The sequence below is a fragment of the Myodes glareolus genome, chromosome 16 (assembly GCF_982192425.1).
Source record: "Myodes glareolus chromosome 16, mMyoGla1.1, whole genome shotgun sequence".
In the NCBI taxonomy this organism is placed as follows: domain Eukaryota; kingdom Metazoa; phylum Chordata; class Mammalia; order Rodentia; family Cricetidae; genus Myodes; species Myodes glareolus.
The window spans coordinates 14217870-14240311 of NC_142041.1; the positions used below are offsets into that span (position 1 = coordinate 14217870).

Here is a 22442-nt window from a genome sequence, read left to right on the forward strand (position 1 = left end):
TCCCGCCACCCACTGCTCGCAGAGTCCCTGTGCATAGAAATCGGTGACCCCATTCAGCAACGGCTTCGGAGAGCTGCTGCTCCGCGCCGGCAGCCGCATTGTGACGCGCACGCGCAGCCGAGGCGGGGCGGGGGCTCTGGGCTGAGGCGGGGTCGAGTGCGCGGAGCAAGGGCGGGGAGGAGGTGCGCGTGGGCGCGCAGGCGCCGGAGCGCGCGCCCGGAGGGGCGGGCAGGGATTCGGCTCGCACGCCCTTCGGCCGCCCGGGCGCCCGAACTCCCTTCCGCTTCCGACGCGCTGTCCGCCAGCCGGTGGATGTGCGGTAACAACATGTCGGCCCCGCTGCCCGCCGTCGTGCCCGCTGCTCGGAAGGCCACCGCCGCGGTGAGTGGCGGGGGCTGGGGGCCCAGGGGCGCCGTGGGGAGCCAGGCCGCCGCGCGTGGGTGCGTCCGCGCCGCCCCGCGGGCTCTCCCGGGTCAGGGCCGGGAACCCCAGCCTGCCTGCCGCGCACTCCTCACCCTAGAAGCAGTGCCGAGGGCTGGTGCTGAAACAGCTGCCCGGCGTGTGTGTCTGTGCCGCGGGAGCTCAGATTAACTTTTGCTCCCGGAAACTTTTGTGATGAAAGAATTCGGCTGTGTGTGTCAGGCTTTCGTGACTTGACTTTAGGGAGACGACTATCTTGATCAGACTGTGATTTGCCTCTCAGCGCTAAAATGCCGCATTATTTTAGGAATGAAAAGGAAGGCGTATAGAGATTAATTAGGTCGCGGAATAGTGTTCCGTTGTTAAGTTTTTAGGCCCTTCATTCGCTTTTGTAACTAAGCCAAAGCTACAGTGTGTTAACAGTTCAGTGTGGGCTTATTTTGTCTTCTTCTCTTTTAGGTCATTTTCCTTCATGGATTGGGAGATACTGGGTAGGTACCGTTATTAGTAACAAGAATGAGATGGGGTCATGCAGCTGTTTACAGGTCAAAGGTTGAATGCTGAAGAAGACTTGAAATTGTAGGAACGAGTATTGCCAGTCACTTCCCCATAGCCCAGGAGACCAACTTTTCTCCTTACCGACCCCCAGACTTCCCCCATTGAGTTTCTGGTCTTTGAGCTTGTCTCTGGAACATGTGAAAATTAACTGCTCTTCGGATGGGTATTGGATGGCAAAGAGGAGTGGAATGTGCAGAGGAGAGGCAGTGTGCAGTCGAGAGCTTTCCGGGGGAATTAAAGTTTCAGAGCAGGTTGAGAAGGACTAATTGCGTCTGTTAAGAGAAATAACAGTCACACGAAGCATATGGAGGCCCAGATCAGAGAGTGGAGGATCCCTTAAAAAAGAAAAAGCGGAAGCAACAACTCCAAAATTAATTTGGAGGCTTATCAAACAGATTTTGCTTTGTTCTTGTGGTTCTGGAGACCACACCCAGGGCCTTGTATGTGCTGCACAGACGCTGTACCTCGGCCACTTATCGGTCTATGCTGCACTAACTTTAGGTTATGATTTTCTGTTAATCATTCTTTTTTTTCGTTTTTAAAAACGAGAGGTTTTCTCGTGTTTAATTCAGTGATGATCTGACTGAAACTTGGGTTATACGGGACTGCTGTCAAAAATTAAAGTCGAAACTAGGGAGATGTCTCCGCGGTTAAGAACGCAGGTTGCTCTTCCAAAGGACCTGGGTTTCATTTTGAACACCTACATGGTGGCTTACAACCCTCTGTAGCTCCAGTTCTTAGAGAGCTGATCAATCTTCTGGCCTCCACAGAAGCTGCACACGTGTGGTGCACCGACATGCAGGCAAAACACCTGTGTGCATTAAAAAAAGATTATTTTTTTTTCAACTGGTTAAAAATAACTCCAAAGATAAAATATTATTAAATGTTCTTTGTGAGGCTTTATTAGGCCCATTGTTCCAAATACTCAGGAGGTTGAGACAGGCAGTTTGCTTGAACCCTGGAGTTTGAGATCAACCTGGGGAACACAGTGAGACCTTGCCTCTGAATGGATGAATGAATGAATGAATGAATGAGGGAGGGAGGGAGGTGCTGAGCTAGACTAGTTGTACCTTTAAGGTACTAATTGTGTCTCACCGTCATAACTTTAGAGATTAGATGTATTAGCTAGATTTTTGTTTTGTTCTTTGAGAATGGATTTTTCCATGTAACCCTGGCTATTCTAGAATTCACTCTATAGACCAGGCTGACCTCAAACTCGGAGACCCACCTGCCCTTGCCTCCTGAGTGCTGGGATTAAAGGTGTGTGCTACCACCTCCCAGCAAGGGTTAGATTTTTAAAAATTACATTGAAAGCGAGAGAGAGAGAGAGAGAGAAAGAGAGAGAGAGAGAGAGAGAGAGAGAGAGAGAGAACATGTATGTGGAGGCTGGAGGACAGCCTTGAATGTTATAAGTGCTTGCCTGCCTGTACGTAGGTGTACTCTGTGTGTATGTATGTGTGTGTTTCTAGTGCTATCAGATGGCCTGTCACTGGAGTTGTGGATGTGGTCAGCCTTTGTGCGGGTGCTGAGAACCTAACCCCGGTCTTCTGCATGAACAAGAGCAGCAAGTGCTCTTCAACACTGAACTGTCACTCTCGCCCCTGCGTTTTCTTTTTTTCTTTTTCTTTTTTTCTTTTTTCTTTTCTTTTTTGCAAGGTTTCTGGGGTTGAACTAATGTCCTCGTGCTTATAAGGAAGACAAATATTTTACTATCTCTCCAGTCCCATTCCTACTTCTTAAAAGTGATTTATTTTTCATGTTCTGCTATTTGTACTAGTCTAATATGCGATTACTGAAAATGTTATATGACTATGATAAAAATGACAAACTTGTGGACCAGGCCTCTAACTCCTGCATTTGGGAAACAAAGGCAGGGGCAGCTCTGTGAGTTTGAGGACAGCCCTGGTCTATATAGTGAGCTCAAGGCCAACCAAGACTATGTATTGAGACTGCTTTAAACACATGTGCGCGCGCGTGCGCGCGCACACACACACACACACACACACACACACACACACACCCCTACCTACCATTCTTGCTTTACTAAATAGATTTTTAGGGTTTTTTATTTGTTTTTTGTTTTGTTTGTTTTTGCTTTGTTTTTGGAGACAGGGTCTCTCTATGTGGCTCTTGCTGTCTTGGAACTTCCTGTGTAGACCAGGTGGGCCTGGCTTCAGTCTCAAGAGATTTGCCTCATAGGGTGCGAGGATTAAAGGTTTGTTCCGCCATGCCTCTCAACTAAATGGACTTTAAATGGCCAAACTTCTGGGTGGTGTTTTTGTTTTGTTTTGCTCTTTTATTTTGTTTACAACTTGGTCTTGTGGACCAAGTGCGGCAAAACAAGAACAAAACTTTAGTGTAAACAGGTGCTCGGCAGCTCCAGTGTGGCCAGATCCCTCGAGCTGAAGAGTGGAAATGTGAAGAAACAAAATCAGGTTAGAAATACCGCACGCCTTTAATCCCAGCACTGGGGAGGCAGAGGCAGGCCAGATCTCTGTGAGTTCAAGGCCAACCTGGCCTACAAGAGCTAGTTCCAGGACAGGCACTAAAGCTACAGAGAAACCCTGTCTCAAAAAACCAAAAAAAAAAAAAAAAAAAACCAAAAAAACAAAAAAGAAATACCAGAAGCTTCTGTGGCAGGGAGTGAGTGGTTTCTTGTTACAGATGTTTATATAAAGTAAAAAAATATCGAATTATGAAAATACTTTATGAACTATCACTAAGAAACTGTTAACTGAATTAATTCCGTGAATATATGGTGAAACTCAGAACCAGCCAGTGTAGAAGCAGCAGTTGGTGCTGAGAACTGGAACAGAAGTAGTTTGATATGCCTACATGTATAATGTGTAATAACTTAAAATGAATGTTGAGGGAATCCTGTTCTGTATCGCATGCAATCAGTTTTCTATATAAAATAAAAATAGCTTTTGTAATTTGAAAATGTTACAATTGTATGGCAAAAGAATCAGAATATTAATATGTTTAAAGAGGGAATGAAATGCATTGAATTTCTACAACCCAGATACAGTCTTATTTTCATAGCATTTAAAAACTTTACTTTTGAAATATTTCCAGTCTTAGAGGTTTCAAGAATAACATAGATCTGTTATCCGCTTTATCTAGATTTACTAATCTCTTCCTTTATTGACATACATATGCTTGCTGTACTGGTGTGCGGGAAAATCGCAGATGCGATCGTTGTGTGTCCTATATGCCACGTAACTCTTACAAGCTATATATAAACTGAATGCTTTCTTTATATAAGGACAATATCTTATATAACCATGGAACAGTTACCAAATTCAGGGCATTTAATATTATCTAATGTAGCATATGTGCAGGTTCTGGCAGGTTGCCTCAGAAATGCAATCCGATTCACTGTCACACATGCATTTAGTTGGCACACCTGTCTCTATGTGGCAGAATGTTTCTGTTTTTGAAAAGAGTGATGATTTTCGTCTTATTGTTCTTTTTGTTGCTGTTATTTTGAGACAGTTTATCTGTATAGCCCTGGCTAACCTGGAACTTGCTCTGTAGACCAGGTTGGCTTCGGATTCACATAGATCCACGTGCCTCTGCCCCCCAAAGTGCTGGGGTTAAATGTGTGGGCCTCGGTGCCTGGCCCTGTCCCCTGATTCTTAACAGGTCACTGTTAAGGTGGTTTTTTCCAGGTTTCCTTTCTGCATTGATTTTCTCCTTTTAATTAAAAAGCCAGTCCTGGCCTGGTGTGACACATGGCTACAGAATCGTAGTGAGTTGGTAGCAGCTTGAGTTATCCTTGGAACTATTAAAACAGAAGAGCAAGGGATGTGTGTGAAAATACTTGGAGACTATGAAGATGGTTCTTCATCCGACTTTCACCCAATGCTTTTAGCTGTTAGTTTGCTTCTGCATGTATGTGTGCAGACAAAGACTAATTTAACAGATTATATTCCATTACTGTTGGGTTTTTAACTTAGATTAACCTTTTCTTTTAAAATAGTTTTCTCACACACACAAGTTTCTGAAATAGCACTTATAGCTTCATATATCTTTCATCCAGATTACCCAATTGTAAATGCTTCTAAAGTCTTTAGGAATAAGTTGCAGAGGTGTATGGTTCAGTTGGTAGAGTGCTTGCCTAACATGCAGGAAGTTCTGGACTTGATGACTGATAATTCATAAAACCAAGCAAGGTAGTGTGTTCCTGTGTGAAGTTCAGTCATAAACTATCATGACACAGTGAGCTTGGAGAATTTGAGGTTGGCCTGGACTGTATGAGGCTTATCTCAAAGAAAAAAAGTTAAAAAGTTAGCCAGGCATAGTGGCACATTCCTAATCCCAGAACTCAGGCAGTAGATGCAGTTCTAGGACAGCCAGGGCTACACAGAGAAACCCTGTCTCAACAAACAACATAAAAAGGGAGAAGCAGCCATATTACCTTATTAGTCCTTTATACTTGTATTTCACAAATTTTATTGTATTTTTATTTATGGAGGGGTATGCATGTCGAAGTCAAAGGACAATGTTTGCTATTGAGACTTGGCTCTCTCCCACTACCATGTAGGTCCCAGAGCAAAGGTCATCAGGCTTGATGGCTAGTGTCCTCTTTGCCTTCGGAGCTGTCTGCCGGCCTCAGTGTGTATTTTTATGGACAAGGACATTCCCACACGATAACAGTATAGTCATCAGTTCTGATAATGTCACCATCTAATCTCCCGACCACATTTATATTTTCTTCAGTTGATTTGATCAGTCCGGGACTATGGGTTACATTTATTTATGTCCTTCAGTCTTTATCTGTTTTAGTCTTTCCTGACCTTGATGCTGTTCAGGAATCAGCATCAAGATTCATAGACTGTCCCTCAGCTTGGGTGGTGGTGGCTTCTTTCTGGGACAGTCTCAGGCAGGCTGGCCGCAGCGCATTTATCAGTTGAGTGACTCTGTTGCTTTTTGTCTCAGGTACACACGATTTTGATTCTTGTTCCAGTATTAGTGATATTTTATTTTTTATCAGTTGATTAAGATGGTGCCTGGTAATTATGAATAATAATGAATATAACATTTAAATGCTAAATGCTTACATATTTAATATTGAAATATTTCAGAGTATTTTGTAAGAAGGTATTTGACATTACTAAAGGTAATCTTTTTTTCACAATATTTTTACTAATGGATTTATAACTAACCAAATCCCTAAGGTTCTTCATACCTCTTTCTTCAGGCCTCTTGGCTTCTCACTTTTGCTTCCTGGTATATTTGCATAGTAGTCTCTGGTCTCATTCTCTGGTTCATGTCATTTTGCAGGTCTGGCTTTACATCCACTCTCAAGGATCCACCCTATGTTAGGTTATTTGCCCTTGGCCAGTTATGTGGAAAGACTGATGAGAATTTAGATAGTATGAGGGAAATTCCTTGCAAAGGTCAGGGCAGAGTCATTGCCACTGTTACAGAATAGGGAACATAATGGACATTGTGCTTTACTTCGCAGTCTCTTCTAAAAGATAAGCAGATTGGAGTGAATGGATAGGATTTATTCAGTTCCCCTAGACTCTTGAATGTTAGCTGATGTGGTGTACACGATAGGCCCTCTAGCACATGCAGGCTGGAGCAAGAGGTTTGGAAGCTCCACGCCAGCCTGGACTACATAGCTGAAACCAGCCTGGACTACATAACAAGATTCTATTTTTTTTTTTGAATTTTTAGGTTAATTTTTATTTTGTGTGTATGAGTGTTTTGCCTGCATACATGTGTGTGTACCTTGTGTGTGCCTATTGGATCCCTTGGAACTGAAATTGGTGCTGAGAATCTAACCCTGGTCCTCTGCAAGAGCACAGTACTCTTAACCACTGTGCCATCTTTCCAGCCCGGCAAGACCATTTCAAACAACAGACAAACCGCCACACACTTGGATTATATACATTTATTATTAAGTTTTGCGCTCTCTCTGTCTCTCTCTCTCAGACACACACACACACATTTATTCATATGTGCACATGTGCATGGAGGTTGTAGCACAGCTCTGATTAGGTTTTGAATATTGGTTTGTTCTTAAAGCTCTGTGTTAAGTTCCTGTACCCATAAACACAACCATAGCGGGCTGAGTACAGAGTGACCTAGACAAAGCTGACGCTGAAACTCACAGCTATCCCCCTGCCTCTGAAGCACTGCATTTAAAGGCATGGGCCACTATGCCCACTTCTTTTGTTTTTCTTATGTAAGAATTTTTATCATTTTGTGTCTGGGACAGAGGTTGGGAATCAATGACCTGAATTCAACTATGGCTTACCACAGTTATTATTGTTTATTGAGATGTAATTCACATACCATAAAATTCACACCTTTAAAATACATGATTGGGTGATTTTAGTTTATTTGCAAAGATCCTCACCACCTTAACTGCCGAATATTTCCAGCGTCCCACAAAAGACAGTTTACTCTTCTCTCAGGCATGACTCAATTGTTCATTTTCCATGGTGTTGATTATTCTGGATGTTTCGTATACAAGGAATCCAGACTCTTTGGTCTTGTTTCACTTGGCATAATGCTTTTCAGGATTGAAACGCGATCCTAATTAATCTTAATAATAAAACCCAGAGTGAGATATAGGTGTAAAAGCTGAAAGATCAGAGAAGTAAAGGACCAGCCATGGTCACTTCTTGCCTCTCCGACTGCTTCGACCGAAAAGGGCAGAGCTCCTGTCTACACCAGCCTGATCACTTCCTGTCTCCTGTCTGTACAGACCTCCAGGCCTCTATAATTAACCAGCGGCTAGCTCCACCCTCTGACCTTCAGGCAAGCTTTATTTGTCAGAACACAAGCAAAATATCACAGCATTACCCTTTTTTGTCTAAAATAAGAAGACACGGTTATAGCTAACATAAAAACACTGTGTACAATAAATACAAAAGCTATATACAATAGTTATAGTCAAGAATTACATTAACAATGTCCAGTCCGTTAGCATTTGATAAATTCAGAGAAAATACTCCTTTATCCTATCCTGGTGAGTTCAAACTGTTGTTCCTAATTCACTTTCTATCCTAACTTGTATTACCAACCCAAACCTATCTTTTGATGTCTCTCAACCTTATACACTTTACATTTCTTTTGTGAGATCCGATTACACAGTTGTGACCTAGAAAATCCTACATTTTCCATTGGGTGGTGGTGGTAAGTGCACTTGAATATTCAGATACTTGTGCCCATGTGCACACTTGTAGGGACTGGTATAGGACACAGTGTGTCATCTTCTTTTGCACTCTGCCTTACCGACTTAAGAAAGGTTCTCTCACTGTATTAGAAATGCATTGTTTGGATTAGGCTGGCTGACAGTTCTAGAATTAATGAAAATTTGGGTCATTTCCACCTTTGGGCCACTGTGAATGATGCAACTCTGAGCACTCACATACAATTAGTTGCGTGTCCTTCGGTGTTTAGTTCTCTGTGCCAGAGCAGAAATGGTGGGTCAGTGCTCTACCCTTGGTAGAGCTCCCGAGCTGTTTTCACAGTGGTGGTGCCGCTTTACATTTCTTAGAAGCCAGCAGACTTTATTATTTCTTACTGGCCCAGTACTTACCAAGTAGGTTAGATTAGCTCATCAGTGAGTCCCAGAACCCTGCCTTTCTTTACTCCCTCCCTGTTTTTGTTTAAATGTGTATCTGGGGGTTTGACTCAGCATGCTTGGAAGGCAGGCACTGCCAGAACTGCCTCCCCAGACCCAGGTTTACATTCAGCCCTCAGATAGGTCTGGTTCTCTTCATTCTCAGCCGAGCTTGTTCTCTCCTACTCTTCCCCTCTCCATTCTTCTCCTTGAGACAGGTCTTGTATAGCCCAGGCTGGCCTAGCTCGCTGAGCAGAGAACGACCTTGAGAGTTTGACCTTCCTGAGGATGTGCTGGATTAGTAGTACTCCACGTCCAAGTTTAGTGTTGTTCTGGGCTCAAACAAATGCTGTGCAAGCATTCTTAACAACTGGGCTTCTGTTCTTATTCTAGCCATTCAGTGGTTTCTAATTGTGGGTTTTAATTTGCATTTCTTAATGGCTGATGCTGTGCAGGACTTTTCATGTGGCTTGTTGCCATCTGCATTTTCTCTGGAGAAATACTATTCAAATTGTTGGCCTATTTCTTAAAGTTTTTTTGTCTGTCTGTAGTAGATTTTAAAATAGTTGTTTCTATATTTTGGACACTAGACTCTTGTCAGATAATGTGATTTATAAATTTTGTTTCTCATTCTGCTGATTGTCTTTTTGCTTAAACTTAAAGCACACTGACTGTTTAATCCTGGTGAATTCTAGAATGCGTATTTTTATTTGGCTGCTTGTGCGTTTGATGTTATATCTAGAAATCATCCAAAGTCATAGAATTTTACTCCCTCCTTTTTTTCTGCTTTACAAATTTACTTTTTTTTTTTTAGTTTTTCTTTTATTTATTTATTTATTAAAAATTTCCACCTCCTCCCATTTCCCTCCAACTCCCCCCCCCTTCCTCTCCAGACCTAAGAGAAGTCAGGGTGCCCTGTGGGAAGTCCAAGGTCCTCCCTCCTCCATCCAGGCTTAGGAAGGTGTGCATCCAAACAGACAAGGCTCCCAAAAAGCCAGTACATGCAGTAGAGACAAATCCCAGTGCCATTATCATTGGCTTCTCAGTCAGCCCCCCATTGTCAGCCACATTCAGAGAGTCTGGTTTGATCACATGCTCGTTCAGTCCCAGTCCAGCTGGATTTGGTGAGCTCCCATTAGATCAGTCCCACCATCTCTATGGGTGCACGCACCCCTCGCAGTCCTGATTTTCTTGCTCATCTTCTCCCTCCTTTGCTCTTCATCTGGACCTTGGGGGCTCAGTCCAGTGCTCCAATATGGGTCTCTGTCTCTATCTCCATCCATCACCGAATGAAGATTCTATGGTGATATTCAAGATATTCATCAGTGTGGCTATGGGACAAGGCCAGTTCGGGCACCCTCTCCTCTGCTGCCCAAGGACCTAGCAGGCAACATCTTCTCTAGCTTTCGAGCCTGTCCTGGAACTAGCTCTTATAGACCAGGCTAGCCTCGAACTCACAGAAATCCACCTGCCTTTGCCTCCCAAGTGCTGGGATTAAAGGCGTGTGCCACCATTGCCCACAAATTTACTTCTTACAGTTAGGTTTCTGGTTCATTTTTAATTAAATTTGTATCTATTGTATCAGGTGAGATACTGCTTTGCATTGTTTTGTATGTGAACATGCAGTTATCTAAGCTGATTTCTCCAGTGCTGGGCTTCATTTCAGGCCGTCATGAATGCTAGGTAACCTCTTTTCCATTGTGTCTAAGCTCCCCGAAGACTCCTCTCTTCCCAGGGACTTGTCTGAGGACACTTGTCAAAAATCATTTGATCATTAAGTGCTGTAAACCCCAGTACTGTGTATGAGTGAGCAAGCATATGTCATGGGGAAGACATGTGATTGTTTATAGTTCTTTTGCGTGTAGGTGATTGTGTCTTAGAGATTGAACCATGCTAAGCAGGTGTTCTGCTACTGATCTTTAGACTGTGTTGACAGTCTTCTTTTTTTCAATGTTTATTTATTTTTACATGTGGTGGTGTTTTGCCTGCCTGCATGCCTGTGTGAGGGTGCTACATTCTCTGGACCTGGAGTTGCAGGAATGAACTGCAATGTGGGTGTTGGGAATTCCAGGTCCTCTGGAAGAACAGACAGTATTCTTAGTTGCTGAGCCATCTCTTCAGCTCCTTGACATTCTTTATAGCTTCTTTGTAGTACTTCCTTTTGGATTTTTTGTGGTGGTATATTTACCCTTTTTGTTGTTGTTGTTGTTGTTGTTGTTGTTTTTGAGACAGGGTTTCTCTGTAGCTTTGGAGCCTGTCCTGGAGCTAGCTCTTGTAGACCAGGCTGGCCTCAAGCTCATAAAGATCTGCCTGCCTCTGCCTCCCGAGTGCTGGGATTAAAGGCGTGCGCCACCATAGATCCGTTTTCTTAAACTACATTGTAGATCTGGAAACACTGTCCAAATTCTAATCCTTTCATTATATACAGAGTTTTTGAAATTCTGACCTAGATGGTTTTTAAACATTTATTATAAAAAAATATTTTTAGGGGTTGTTCTATTGGGCTAGAGATGTTGGGGAAAACAGCGGCTTATGTGGCTAAAACACCAATTAATAATAGTAGCATATCTTAGAAGAAAAAAGTCTGAAATAGCAATTAGTAAATAGCATTAAAATTGTTGGATTATAATTTGGATAATAAATAGAGGTAAAATCTTTAATAGTTAAGATTTTCATGAATTAATATTGCAATTAATTATTCTTTCATTGATTAATTGAAAAATAAATCTTCAACAGCCTCTTTTACCCCAGACTTGAAAGCTGGAGAGAAAATCAAAAGGTCTTAGAAGTGCAGTTTCTTTATTCTCAGGCTCTTGTGCTTTGCGTTTCTAAATACAATTGACCCCAGCTTTTCAAAAATATTTTACTAATTCCTTGAAAATCTCATACAATGTATTTTTATCGTATTTATCCCCCTCCTCCAATTACTCCTAGGTATGGGTTTCATCTTGTGTCTTTCATCTGATTGTCTTAAATACAGCCAGAAAGTGGCTGGTTACTCCCATAACTCATGCCACTATTGCGCCAGTAGACATATCTTGCCAAGCAGGTCATTATTGCAGCGTGCAATGTTCACAGCTGGGTGAGACTGAATACACAGTACCTTCCAACACTGAAATCTAACCAGAGAGGTAAAGCCTCCAGGTCAGTACCTGCTTGATTTCTCCGTGTTTGTGACTCAGTGTGTGATGTCTTCAGCAATAGGTTCTTACTGTCAGCCTCTGATCACCAAGAACAGTGGCAATAGCCTGTAATGTTTGAGGGTCTATGAGACCACTGGCTAGCAACTCAAAACGAGGTACATTCTAGTGCTGGGTTTTTTGTATTTTATTTTGGTTTTTTGAGATATGGTTTTATTGTAGTCTAGGCTGCCTTTTTATAGCCCAGGGATGATCTTGAACTAATCCTCTGGTCTCCATCTCTCCAGTGCTGGGATTACAAGTATACACTGTCTGGCCTGGTCTGTGTAGTCCTTGCGGTTGAACATAGGAGTGTTCTCTAAATTAGGTGAGCATTCTGCTAACTGTGTTGTGTTCCCAACCCCATTACTCCAGCTTATTTTTCATCATTGAATTTGAATAAATATACAAACCACAAAAGATCATAAGGTTAAAGCCTGCAGTGTAGACCATGGAAAAAATAGCCAAGATATTTTATATTAAAAAGCTTTGTAAAATTAAAGTTAATTTTTTTTTGTCTGAATGCTATTTTCCTAGTTGCCATACATTTAAGTCACTACTTCTGAATGAAATGATTACAGGGAGGTGAGGCTGTCAAGCATTCTAGATAGTCATATTAAATCAAGCTTTGTTATGTGTGGTGATTTTTCCCCCTTAAGAGACTGTCTTACTATCTATTCTGGGTGGACTTCATTCCCTGTGTAGCTTTGTTGGCCTCAAGCTTAACAATCTTCTTGCCTTAGCCATTCAATAATCATTACATGTGCATGCTACCCAGGCTAGCTGGCAGTAATACTTTGAGGAAGATAATTGAACCTGTGTTCCATTTGGACTTTTAATAATTGGTGGACAATTATTTTATAAACATGGTTTGCGGTGACTGTCCATTCCCAGAACTCTAATTAGCTGAAATCATATCATGGTATTTATGGCTAATAGTTATCCCTGAGGACATTAGAACAAATCCCCAAATAGAGAATACACTAATGATATGCTTAGAAATTGAAAATGAAACTGAAACAGTTGACAGTGAGCTAATCTTTTACGGGGGTAACAGTGTGTGTGTGTAATTTAGGTTTTATGTTCTTAATTACAATAATTATTTTTATTTTTTTGAAACAAGGTAACCCAGGTTGGCTATAAAGTCATACTCTCTCTTGACTAAGTTGAGTGCTTAGTTAGTTGACCCAGAAGGTTTTGTATTTTATTTTGTTTCAGATTTATTTTATGTACATGAGTGTTTTATCAGTATATATGTGCATGTCTGGTGCTTGTGGAGCTCAGAAGAGGGTAATCCAGTCACCTGGAACTGGAGTTAAAGACAGTTTTGAGCCATCATGTGAAGACCAAACCCAGTCCTCTGGAAAAGAAAATTAGTGCCATCTCTCCAGTTCTACATTATGTGTTTTTTATGTGCAAGTATTTTTTATTGTTTTTATTGAGCTATATATTTTTCTCTGTTCCCCTCCCTTCCTCTCCTTCCCCTTCTACTCTCTCTCTCTCGTGACCCCATGCTACCAATTTACTCAGGAGATCTTCTCCTTCCTGTGTAGATCCATGTATGTCTCTCTCAGGGTCCTCTTTGTTGTCTAGGCTTTCTGGGGTTATGGACTGTAGGTTGGTTTTACTTTGCTTTATGTCTAGAAACCACTTATGAGTGAGTACATATGATATTTGTCTTTCTGCATCTGGGATACCTCACTCAAACATAGAAAAATATACCTTCTTCTCAGCACCCCATGGAACTTCTCAAAAACTGACCACATACTCTGTAACAAAGCAAACCTCAGCAGATACAAAAGAATTGGAATAACCCATGTATCTTATCGGATCACCATGGCTTAAAGTTAGAATTCAACACCAACATTAATTTTAGAAAGCACACAAACACATGGAAATTGAACAGTGCTGACTTGAAACACCAATGGGTCAAGGAAGAAATAAATTAAAGACTTCCTAAAATTTAATGAAAATGACCGCACAACATACCCAAACCTATGGGACACAATGAAAGCAGTGTTAAGAGGAAAGTTCATAGCACTAAGTGCCTACATATAGAAGCTGGGAAAATCTACATTATGTATTTTAAATATTTGCTCAGATGACTTGAAAGATTCTCTGTTTAATGCTTAGAGGCAAGGATTGCCTTGATTACTCGATAATGTCTTCTTGGTCAGGTAATCTGGAAGTGCAGGTACATATCAATGCTGCAGAAAGGTTCCTACTGTGTACTTTGTTTCATATGCCCGTGTAAACCCAGTACTCAGAGGCTGAGGCAGGAAGATGCCATGAGTCTGAGGACAGCTTGGGCTACTTAGTGAATACTAAACCATCCAGTTATAGAGTGTGACACTGTCTCAACAAATAGCCATCTTAGGCTATTTGTACTACTGTATGTGCTTGCTGCATATGTGTGGGTTTCATGACAGGGTCTAACTGTAGCACAGCCTTTGAACTCCACGCTCTTCCTGCCTCAGCCTCCTGGGATGACAGGCATGTGTATTCAGTCAGGCCTGAGTGTAGTTTTGACTTGTATTTTCTTAATGACTAATGATGGCGAGTATGTGTCCTTGTATTTATTGACTATTTTAATACTTACTTTGCAGAATGTCTTTTGCCCATTTGTAAATTGAGTGGTCACTTTGTTATAACGGTTCTGTATATATTGTGGGTGGGTATTATTAAACAATTTGCACATAATTTTTAGTTCTGTAGATTGTCTTTACTTTCTTGAAGCATATGTTTTTAATTTTGTTGATTTATAGTTTATTGTTTCATAATCATTTCTAGCAAATTATTGCTAAGTTCAAGATCACAAAGATTTATATGGCTTATTTGGTAAGTTCTATAGATTTGTTTGTTACATTTAATAATTTGACCCATTTTGAGGTTTTTAGCCAAGGCCTCATTAACAGTATCAGTTACGAGTTCCATCTTATGCAGTAGACCTTCAATCCAATGCAGGGGTGTGGTGGGTTACTCCCCTAACATCCATTAGCAGGCAGGCTGCTAGTACTGTTAGCCGAGTTCATAGCTGGGCAAGAGTGATGATCACTTTTGACCTCCAGTAAAGTATAAGAGCCTTTGACCACTATTAACATCAATCAGTGTGAGTGAAGCTTCCATGTTGTAGAATACAATATTCAATTATGTAAGGATGTGTTGTATTTGTTTGTTTTGCAGAATAATTGGTTCCCTATGTAAAGATGTGTTCCATTTGTTTATGCTGCACTTGTTTAATTATGTAAAGATGTGTTGCTTTTGTTTTTGTGGCATTTGTTTAGGTAAAGATGTATTTTACCTTGCCTGCCTAAGCCACCTGATTGCCCTAATAAAAAGCTGAATGGCCAGTAGGTAGACAAAGGAGGGATAGGTGGGGCTGGTAGGCAGAAGAAAAAGGGGAGCCAGCCAGCTGGGGACCAGCCAGACAGGAAGGAAGCAGGAAAGCAGGATGGACAGTATGTAGATGAGGTAGCACATAGAATAACAGAAATGGATTAATTTAAGTTAAAGAAAAAGAGGGCTACCTAGAAACAAGCCTAAGCTAAGGCCAAGAATTCACAATTAATAGGTCTCTATCTCATTATTTGGGAACTGGTGGTCCAAGAAAGTTGGCTACACTTCCAGTTGGGCACCTGCTCGATTTCTCCACGTTTAATGAATTGTCTTCAGCAATAAGGTCTTACCATCAAGTTGTAGAGGAAATCCAGTAGCATTGGCAAGAGCCTATAATGTTGGGGGGGGGGCAATCTCTAGGACCCTTTGGCCAAAACTCAAAAAGATGTAACCATTCATGTTGTTGGAGGTTTTATTTGGTAGCATATTGTGACTAGGTGGGGTATTGTCCCCCCCATTATAATGTACATCAAGTTAAATTCCTTTTCTATATGTACATGTTTTAGGAAGGTCTCCTTATGGGTTTTCAAAGCTGTTAACCCTCACCATATTCCCTCTACCCTGCGTTGCTATCCCACACCTCACTTCAGCCTCCTGCTCTAATTTCCCCTTATAACTCAATATTCTATATCCCCTTCCTTGGAAGACTCCCCCCCCCCCAAATTCCCTAACCTCTGGGTATGCTAAGCGGCGTGTGTGTGTGTGTGTGTGTGTGTGTGTGTTGGGATTTTGGTAGCATGACCAGTTCACAGTGTTACTTCTCCCAGCTCATGGGTATGGGGAAGTTATTATTCCATCTCCTGGTGTCTTCTTCACTTTCCTTCTTTGGCGTCTTAAAATTGTTATTATACAGGTCTTTCATTTCTTTTGGTTTTAAAACATATATCAGTATATTAAAATAACTATTTTGAATATTTAGAATATATATAATTTGAGGAAGTTGTGAAAAGTACTCTTTCCCTGATTTCTTTCTCAGTATGTTAATCATTTGTACATAGGAAGGCTATGAATTTTAGTGTTAATTTTGTATACAGCTACTTTCCTGGAGTTTTTATAAAAATCATACTATCTAATAGCAGCATCTTGACAGTCAGAACTCAGGAGAGCAAACGATGGCCATTGTTCTCCCAGCAATGATGCTCAACAGCACGGTCCCCTACAATACTTTAAGACGCTAACCTTTGACCTGTTTTTAAGTTCTGTATCAGTTTACTAGAATTTAAAACAGCCATTAATAGGATGATTTTAATAATTTCCTACCAGGCATGGATGGGCAGAAGCCTTTGCAGGTATCAGAAGTTCCCACATCAAATACATCTGTCCACATGCGTGAGTATTTCTAATATTTAGGTTTTTTTCTTCAGAATTTGGAACAAATTGTAATAGCTTTGCTTTTCCAGAATTCAAATATAATTGTTTCTCCCTTAGGTAAAAAGGACAAGTGACACTCCTTAAAACTAGAATATTCTCTTGGAAATAAAAATCTTTTTTTTGAAATTTGAGATATTCTTTTAGAGGTCAGATGAACTTAAAGCCACAAAATTCTTTTAGGTATGTAAGTACCTGCAGAGTTACAAAGGTACCATATTTCATCTATAAACAGGTTACCTGCTATATTTGTGAGAAATTTTCATTCAGTTGAAGACACTCAGATTTTATTAATTAGAGACAATGTGATATACTATCATAGACAGGGTCTCAGTACCTGGCTCTGAAAATGTTTACTGGTATTAGAGACCTAGCAAGTTTTGAACAAACTCAGAAAATCAATAAGCTTGGCTAATTTGAGGTAAAAGGTTACTAAGAACAGCCAGGGGGAGCTAAAAGCGTTGGGGCGTGCAGTAGGGTAGTGCTCACGCCTCAGATCCTCAGATGTGACGACTGAGGAGAGTGCGCTCTGAGACTTCCTTGTCCGGCAGCAGAGTCTGACTTAACCTCTATAGTCTGCAGCTGAATGAAGGGACAGAATCTTGATTATTTGCATTTTCAATATATTTGCCCCTAAATTGAATTGCTCTAAGGCTGTATACTAATCTGGGGAAGTTTATGTTTTCTTGAAATGTTGAATTGGTTTGATTTATGAATCAGGAGGTTGGCATTGGTAATTAAGAGTATATTTGTGTTTCTTTCCTCTAGTACCAGACTTTTTTGATTGTTTATCCTATTTTTCATTCCAGATTTGAGTTGGACATAATGAATACTAGGGTAGAACTTATATTTATTTATAAGTCTCTTAATCAAGCAAGCATGTAACTAGGGAATAGGCAAAATGTAATCTGGCTATATGGAGATTAATGGTACAGTAGCTAGCAATAAATTGCTCTTTCAAGAGTCTCATTTATATATTTCCCATTGTTCCATTTTCTAGAAGTTACAGTTATTAAGTAAGACCATTGAGACAAAGAGTACTTATGAGCCATTAGTCCTGAGCCAAGTTAGTCCTCTGCAACAGCTGCTGGCTTGAGAGAGCAGCTGTGGGACAAAGGGAGCAGAGCTGTGCGGGTAGAGACGCGACATGCACTGCATGTTAAAGCCATGTGTGACCCTTGACTCTGTTATTCTGATGTGCTTTGTTTCTTTCCCACACAGGCCCATCATGCCTGTTACATTAAATATGAATATGGCAATGCCTTCCTGGTAAGTAAGAGTTTACTTGCTCATAAGAACCTTTTAGTCACCAGGCAGTGCTGGGCACCCCTTTAGTCCTAGCACTTAAGAGGCAGAGGCAGGCGGATCTCTATGAGTTAGAGGCCAGTCTGGTCTACAGAGTGAGTTCCAGTACAGCCAGGGCTACATGGGGAAACCCTATCTCAACGAACAAACAAAAAAACTTTTACTCTTTGCAGAAGAGCATTGCAAGAGAACATCTAAGCTTAACTTTTATTCCAGTATCGATACTTTATAGCTGTCAGTTAACTTAAGAAGCTATACAAAAGGTAGAAAAACAAGAGTAATAAAGAGAAATCTGTCATGCTGCGTGGTGTTTGTTGGTTACATTAATCATACATTTGAATCATGAGACATGCACATTGATTACGCCACAGAGTCTTAGTTCTGCCCACTCCTTGCCTTCCTGACTGCCAGGTTGGATGCCATTTCCCTTGCAGCCCTCTCAAGATGCCTGCCATGCCCTTCACAGCCAGAAAGAAGAGTTAGTGAGGGCTATTTATCCACAGACTAACTTGAAGTTAATAAACGTATTTGCCAGCTATGGGCTTTTAGAATTTAATAGTCTTTTCTCTTGGCTTTATTTTGTAGGTTTGATATTATTGGACTTTCACCAGATTCTCAGGAGGATGAATCTGGAATTAAGCAGGCAGCAGAAAATGGTGAGTACCAAATGTGTTTATAAAGGCAAACACATTCATGAGTGTTTTTAGTAGATTCAGTAGTTGAAGTTTGATGAAATGTTGTTTTTAGTAGATTCAATACTTAAATTTTGAGTCAATATGACATAGTTATGTGTTTTCAGGAACTAATCTCTTTGTCCCTTTCCCTTACTTTCCACCTTCCTCTTCCTCCCTCTTCCCCTCCCTTCCTCCCTTTGCCATGCTAGGGACTAACTTAGGGCCTCACAAATACTAGACAAGCGTACTCTCTCCACTCTGATAACTCTCCTTTGCACCACACCTACATATACTCTCTTCTCTGTAGTCAGTGGCAGCCATGTAGTGGAAAGGAGCAGCTTTTCTTTGAAAGGTGGTTTTGATTGACATAAGCAAACCTGAACATTGTGGTGTCCATCTATAATCCCAGCTTTGGAAGGCTGAGGTAAGAGGATTGCTGGGAGATACAGCCAGCCTGGATTGCACAGCAAACCCGTCCCAAAACAAATATATTTAGGCAGTGGAGAAAATAGTACTTTGTTTAATAGTTGTATAGTTATTAAAGAGACTTGAAGTAATGATACTGACATAAAGATAACTAACAGTAAAAGTGATAGGAGTGGTTAATATTAGTGAAATATTAATATTTCATGTTGGAGTTAGAGTATCTTTGGTTTTCATGTAATGCAGTGACTGACAGTGACTTTAGGCTAGTCAGTGTGGTGACTTCTGTCTGCAGGCTGCATTAGAAGGAACCAGCCCAGCTGAGAATTGGTGATTGCAGTCTTAGAGCAGTATACATGAGCTGCTCTTTCTATCTGTATATTTGAAGTTTTCCAAAATGGATAAAAAAAAAAAAAACAAGAAATCCTTTCATTCTTTATAAAAAAACAACTTGAAATCTTTGAGATAGAAAATACATCTGAAACACATTTAACTCTCAGGGGATATGAAATCCTGACCAGTGACTTTTTAGATTATCAAAATGTGTTAATGCCAGAATCCTAGAGCTAAGGTTTTGTCTTAAGATTAAATGAGAAAAATATTTATTTGGGTATAAGTGTGTTATTTGGGTATAAGTGTCCTGGTTACCCTTCCCCTGAGTAAAAGATTCTCTTTTAACAATAGAGGTGGCTATTTCTTTCCTCTCAAATGAATGCTAAGGGGAATGAAGGTGAGAGCCCGCTAGGAAGACAAGGGTAGAGAGGACAGACAGGCTGCTGATACTGTCAGATTGCCTTCTGGGAGAGCATCATGCTCTTAGGTAGAATGTGAGTGAGTTTGAAACCCACTGCCCTAAAAGTGGCTGTATTCCCTGTGGTTTGTTAAAACATTTTGTTTTATACCATGTGGATTATAATATCAGTTGGTGAAATCCAGAAATTAAAGCTAAATAGTCTCAGGGTCCTGGTCTGGGTGAAGTTAAAATTCCTCAAGCCTACAGCTGCCACCTCCTTGCTGACAGCTGGACTGTCTCTGTCCCTATAACAGTTTATTTCATAGTGTAAAACCCACTGTCTTATGCTCTTCACACTAGTTGGACTGCCTTTTCTTTTTCACCAGACACACACAGGTACACACAGAATATCAAATATATCAAATGACTCCTCTGTCATCTACTGTTTCTATTTAAATAGAATTGTAGTCATTTGAATTACAAGAAAAAGTAATACAGCCGTTTTTAAAACCATGACTAATGGTGTTAGAAACTGTAAACTACAAATTACATAATCTTTAAATGTTTCAAAATGACAAGTTGTACCTCATTTCCGTTTAGTTTGTTGGGCAAAAATATAAAATGTACACTAGAAGTAACCATACACAAAAGGACATAGAGCTCTCTGTGCAGAGAAAGTCCGTAACAGGAAGTCATAGAAGTGCTGAGCTCTGCAGCCCCGGAGAGCCTGAGGAATCACATCTTGAAACAACTGCCACTGTGTTAAAATAGGATGCTTCACGGTTCCATTCCTTTCTGTCTCTAATACACTCTGCGTCTGCTATTTTTCTTGGATCTTTAATTATCTCAGTGGACTTAATATTGTTGATATTTTTCTTGTTTTTAGTAAAAGCTTTGATAGAGCAAGAGGTGAAGAATGGCATTCCCTCTAACAGAATTATTTTGGGAGGATTCTCTCAGGTGAGTTTGGGCGTGTCCATACCATCGGCATATTGATCTACAGTCTACCTCCAGTTGTGTGTCTTTGGAAGAACCCCTTGTTTAGAGCTGCTACGGGAATCTTAGATGACACGGTGCCCGAGTAACAATGGCAATGGACTGGACAGAACTTGTTTATTTTCTAGCTTCTTATCACAATCATGTTCTCCTGTAGGTTGCCTTTGAATGGCCTGGTTTTTAATGGCCTTTAATCCCAGCGCTCAAGGACATAGAGGCAGGGGGAATCTCTCTAAGTTCGAGGCCAGTCTGGTTTACAGAGCAAGTTCCAGGACAGGATTCAAAGCTACAGAGAAACCCTGTCTTGACAAGGGTTGAAACCTAGAATGTACTAATATTATTATTTGTTTTGTTTTTTTGAAGCAGGGTTTCTCTGTGTAGCCCTGGCTGTCCTAGATCTGTAGATCAGGCTGGCCTCGAACACACAGATATCAGTCTGCTTCTGCTGGGATTAAAGGTGTACATCACCACTGTCCAGCTAGAATATACTTTCTTAAAGTAAACACAATACACTAATTAGGCTTCTTTTAGTGAAACAGGATTATAAGGGAATGGGTGTAAGTGCTTAGGTTTCTCAGATATGAGTATGGTATTACTTGGGGTTTGTTCTTCAGCCTTATATTTTCTCCATGCCCAGCTTCTTTATGTTGACCTTACATCCGTCTTGGTTTGTTTCATGGTACTAGTGATTGCCCTAGGACTTAGCACAAGCCAAATAAGCTCTTTATGACTGAGCTATATCCCTACCTTGAACTTACATTTTTACCTAACCAGTTTCCAAGTAACCTGTTCCCAGAATGTTCTAGCTTCTAGTTTCCTCAGTCAGTAACTGTGAGAAATGTCAGAATTCTGGAGCAGTTGAGACAATAAAACTCAATCGAATGTGCTACATATGGTAATGTGGTCAATATAGTACATGAAAGGGTGTTATTGATGGCAGCTGAAGAGTTGGCACAGCAGTTAAGAGCACTTGCTCTTCTAGAGGACCCAGGTTCAATTCCGAGCACCCATATGGCAGTTCACAACTGCCTGCAACTCTAGCTTCAGGAATCTGACACCCTCACACAGACATACATGCAGACAAAATGGCAATGCATGCCTTTAATCTCAGCACTTGGAAGGCAGAGGCAGGCTGATCTCTGGGTTCTCTAGTCTACAGAGCAAGTTCCAGCATGGCCAGAGGTACACAGAGAAACTATTTTAAAAACCAAACAAAAAACTTTTAAAAGGGATTACTGATATGTGGTCTTTGTTTAGATAATACAAAACACTTATACTCACACAAGCATAAGGCCAAAAATTAATGCTTAATTAAAGTATAATGTGCACATAGTTGTTATTTAATACTGATTACAGCCTATAGAAACTCATTCCTAGGGCTGGGGAGATGGCTCAGGCAGTGTAGTGCTTGTCATACAGCCACGAGGTGCCAAGTTTGATCCACAGACCCTGTATGAAAAGCTGAGTGTGATGACAAGCCTCTATAACACCGGTGCTAGAGAAGTGGCAACAGACAGATCCCCTGAGCTACCTGCCCCCCTCTTTCCATGCCTCAAAAAAATAAGGTGGAAAACGAGTATGGAAGATACCTGAGTGCTACACTAACCATCCATACACCTAAGGACACCCATCCCAAATACTTTAACCAAGAAGTTCTAAGTCTGTGGTATTATATCAAGGAAACTGAAACTCTAACTACACCTCAGAAAACAGGTGGTACTTAGCAATCCATCAGGACTCTCTCCAGCCTCGTTTCTTTCTCTCGCCTTTCCACCGTTAGTCATGTTAACTTTTACAGCTCTGGGGTT

General features: G+C 40.9%; 1 protein-coding gene across 1 annotated transcript in view; it reads left to right on the forward strand.

The window, feature by feature from the left end:
• Positions 1-233: 233 nt before the first annotated feature.
• Positions 234-22442, forward strand: part of Lypla1 (lysophospholipase 1) — a 28070-nt gene continuing 5861 nt past the window's right edge. The window contains exons 1-6 of the mRNA XM_085677063.2: positions 234-381; positions 880-911; positions 16399-16464; positions 17725-17772; positions 18394-18464; positions 20525-20598. Of these exons, the coding sequence (XP_085533189.1) occupies positions 313-381; positions 880-911; positions 16399-16464; positions 17725-17772; positions 18394-18464; positions 20525-20598 (360 nt within the window). The 5' untranslated portion in view covers positions 234-312. The remainder of the gene's footprint in view (positions 382-879; positions 912-16398; positions 16465-17724; positions 17773-18393; positions 18465-20524; positions 20599-22442) is intronic.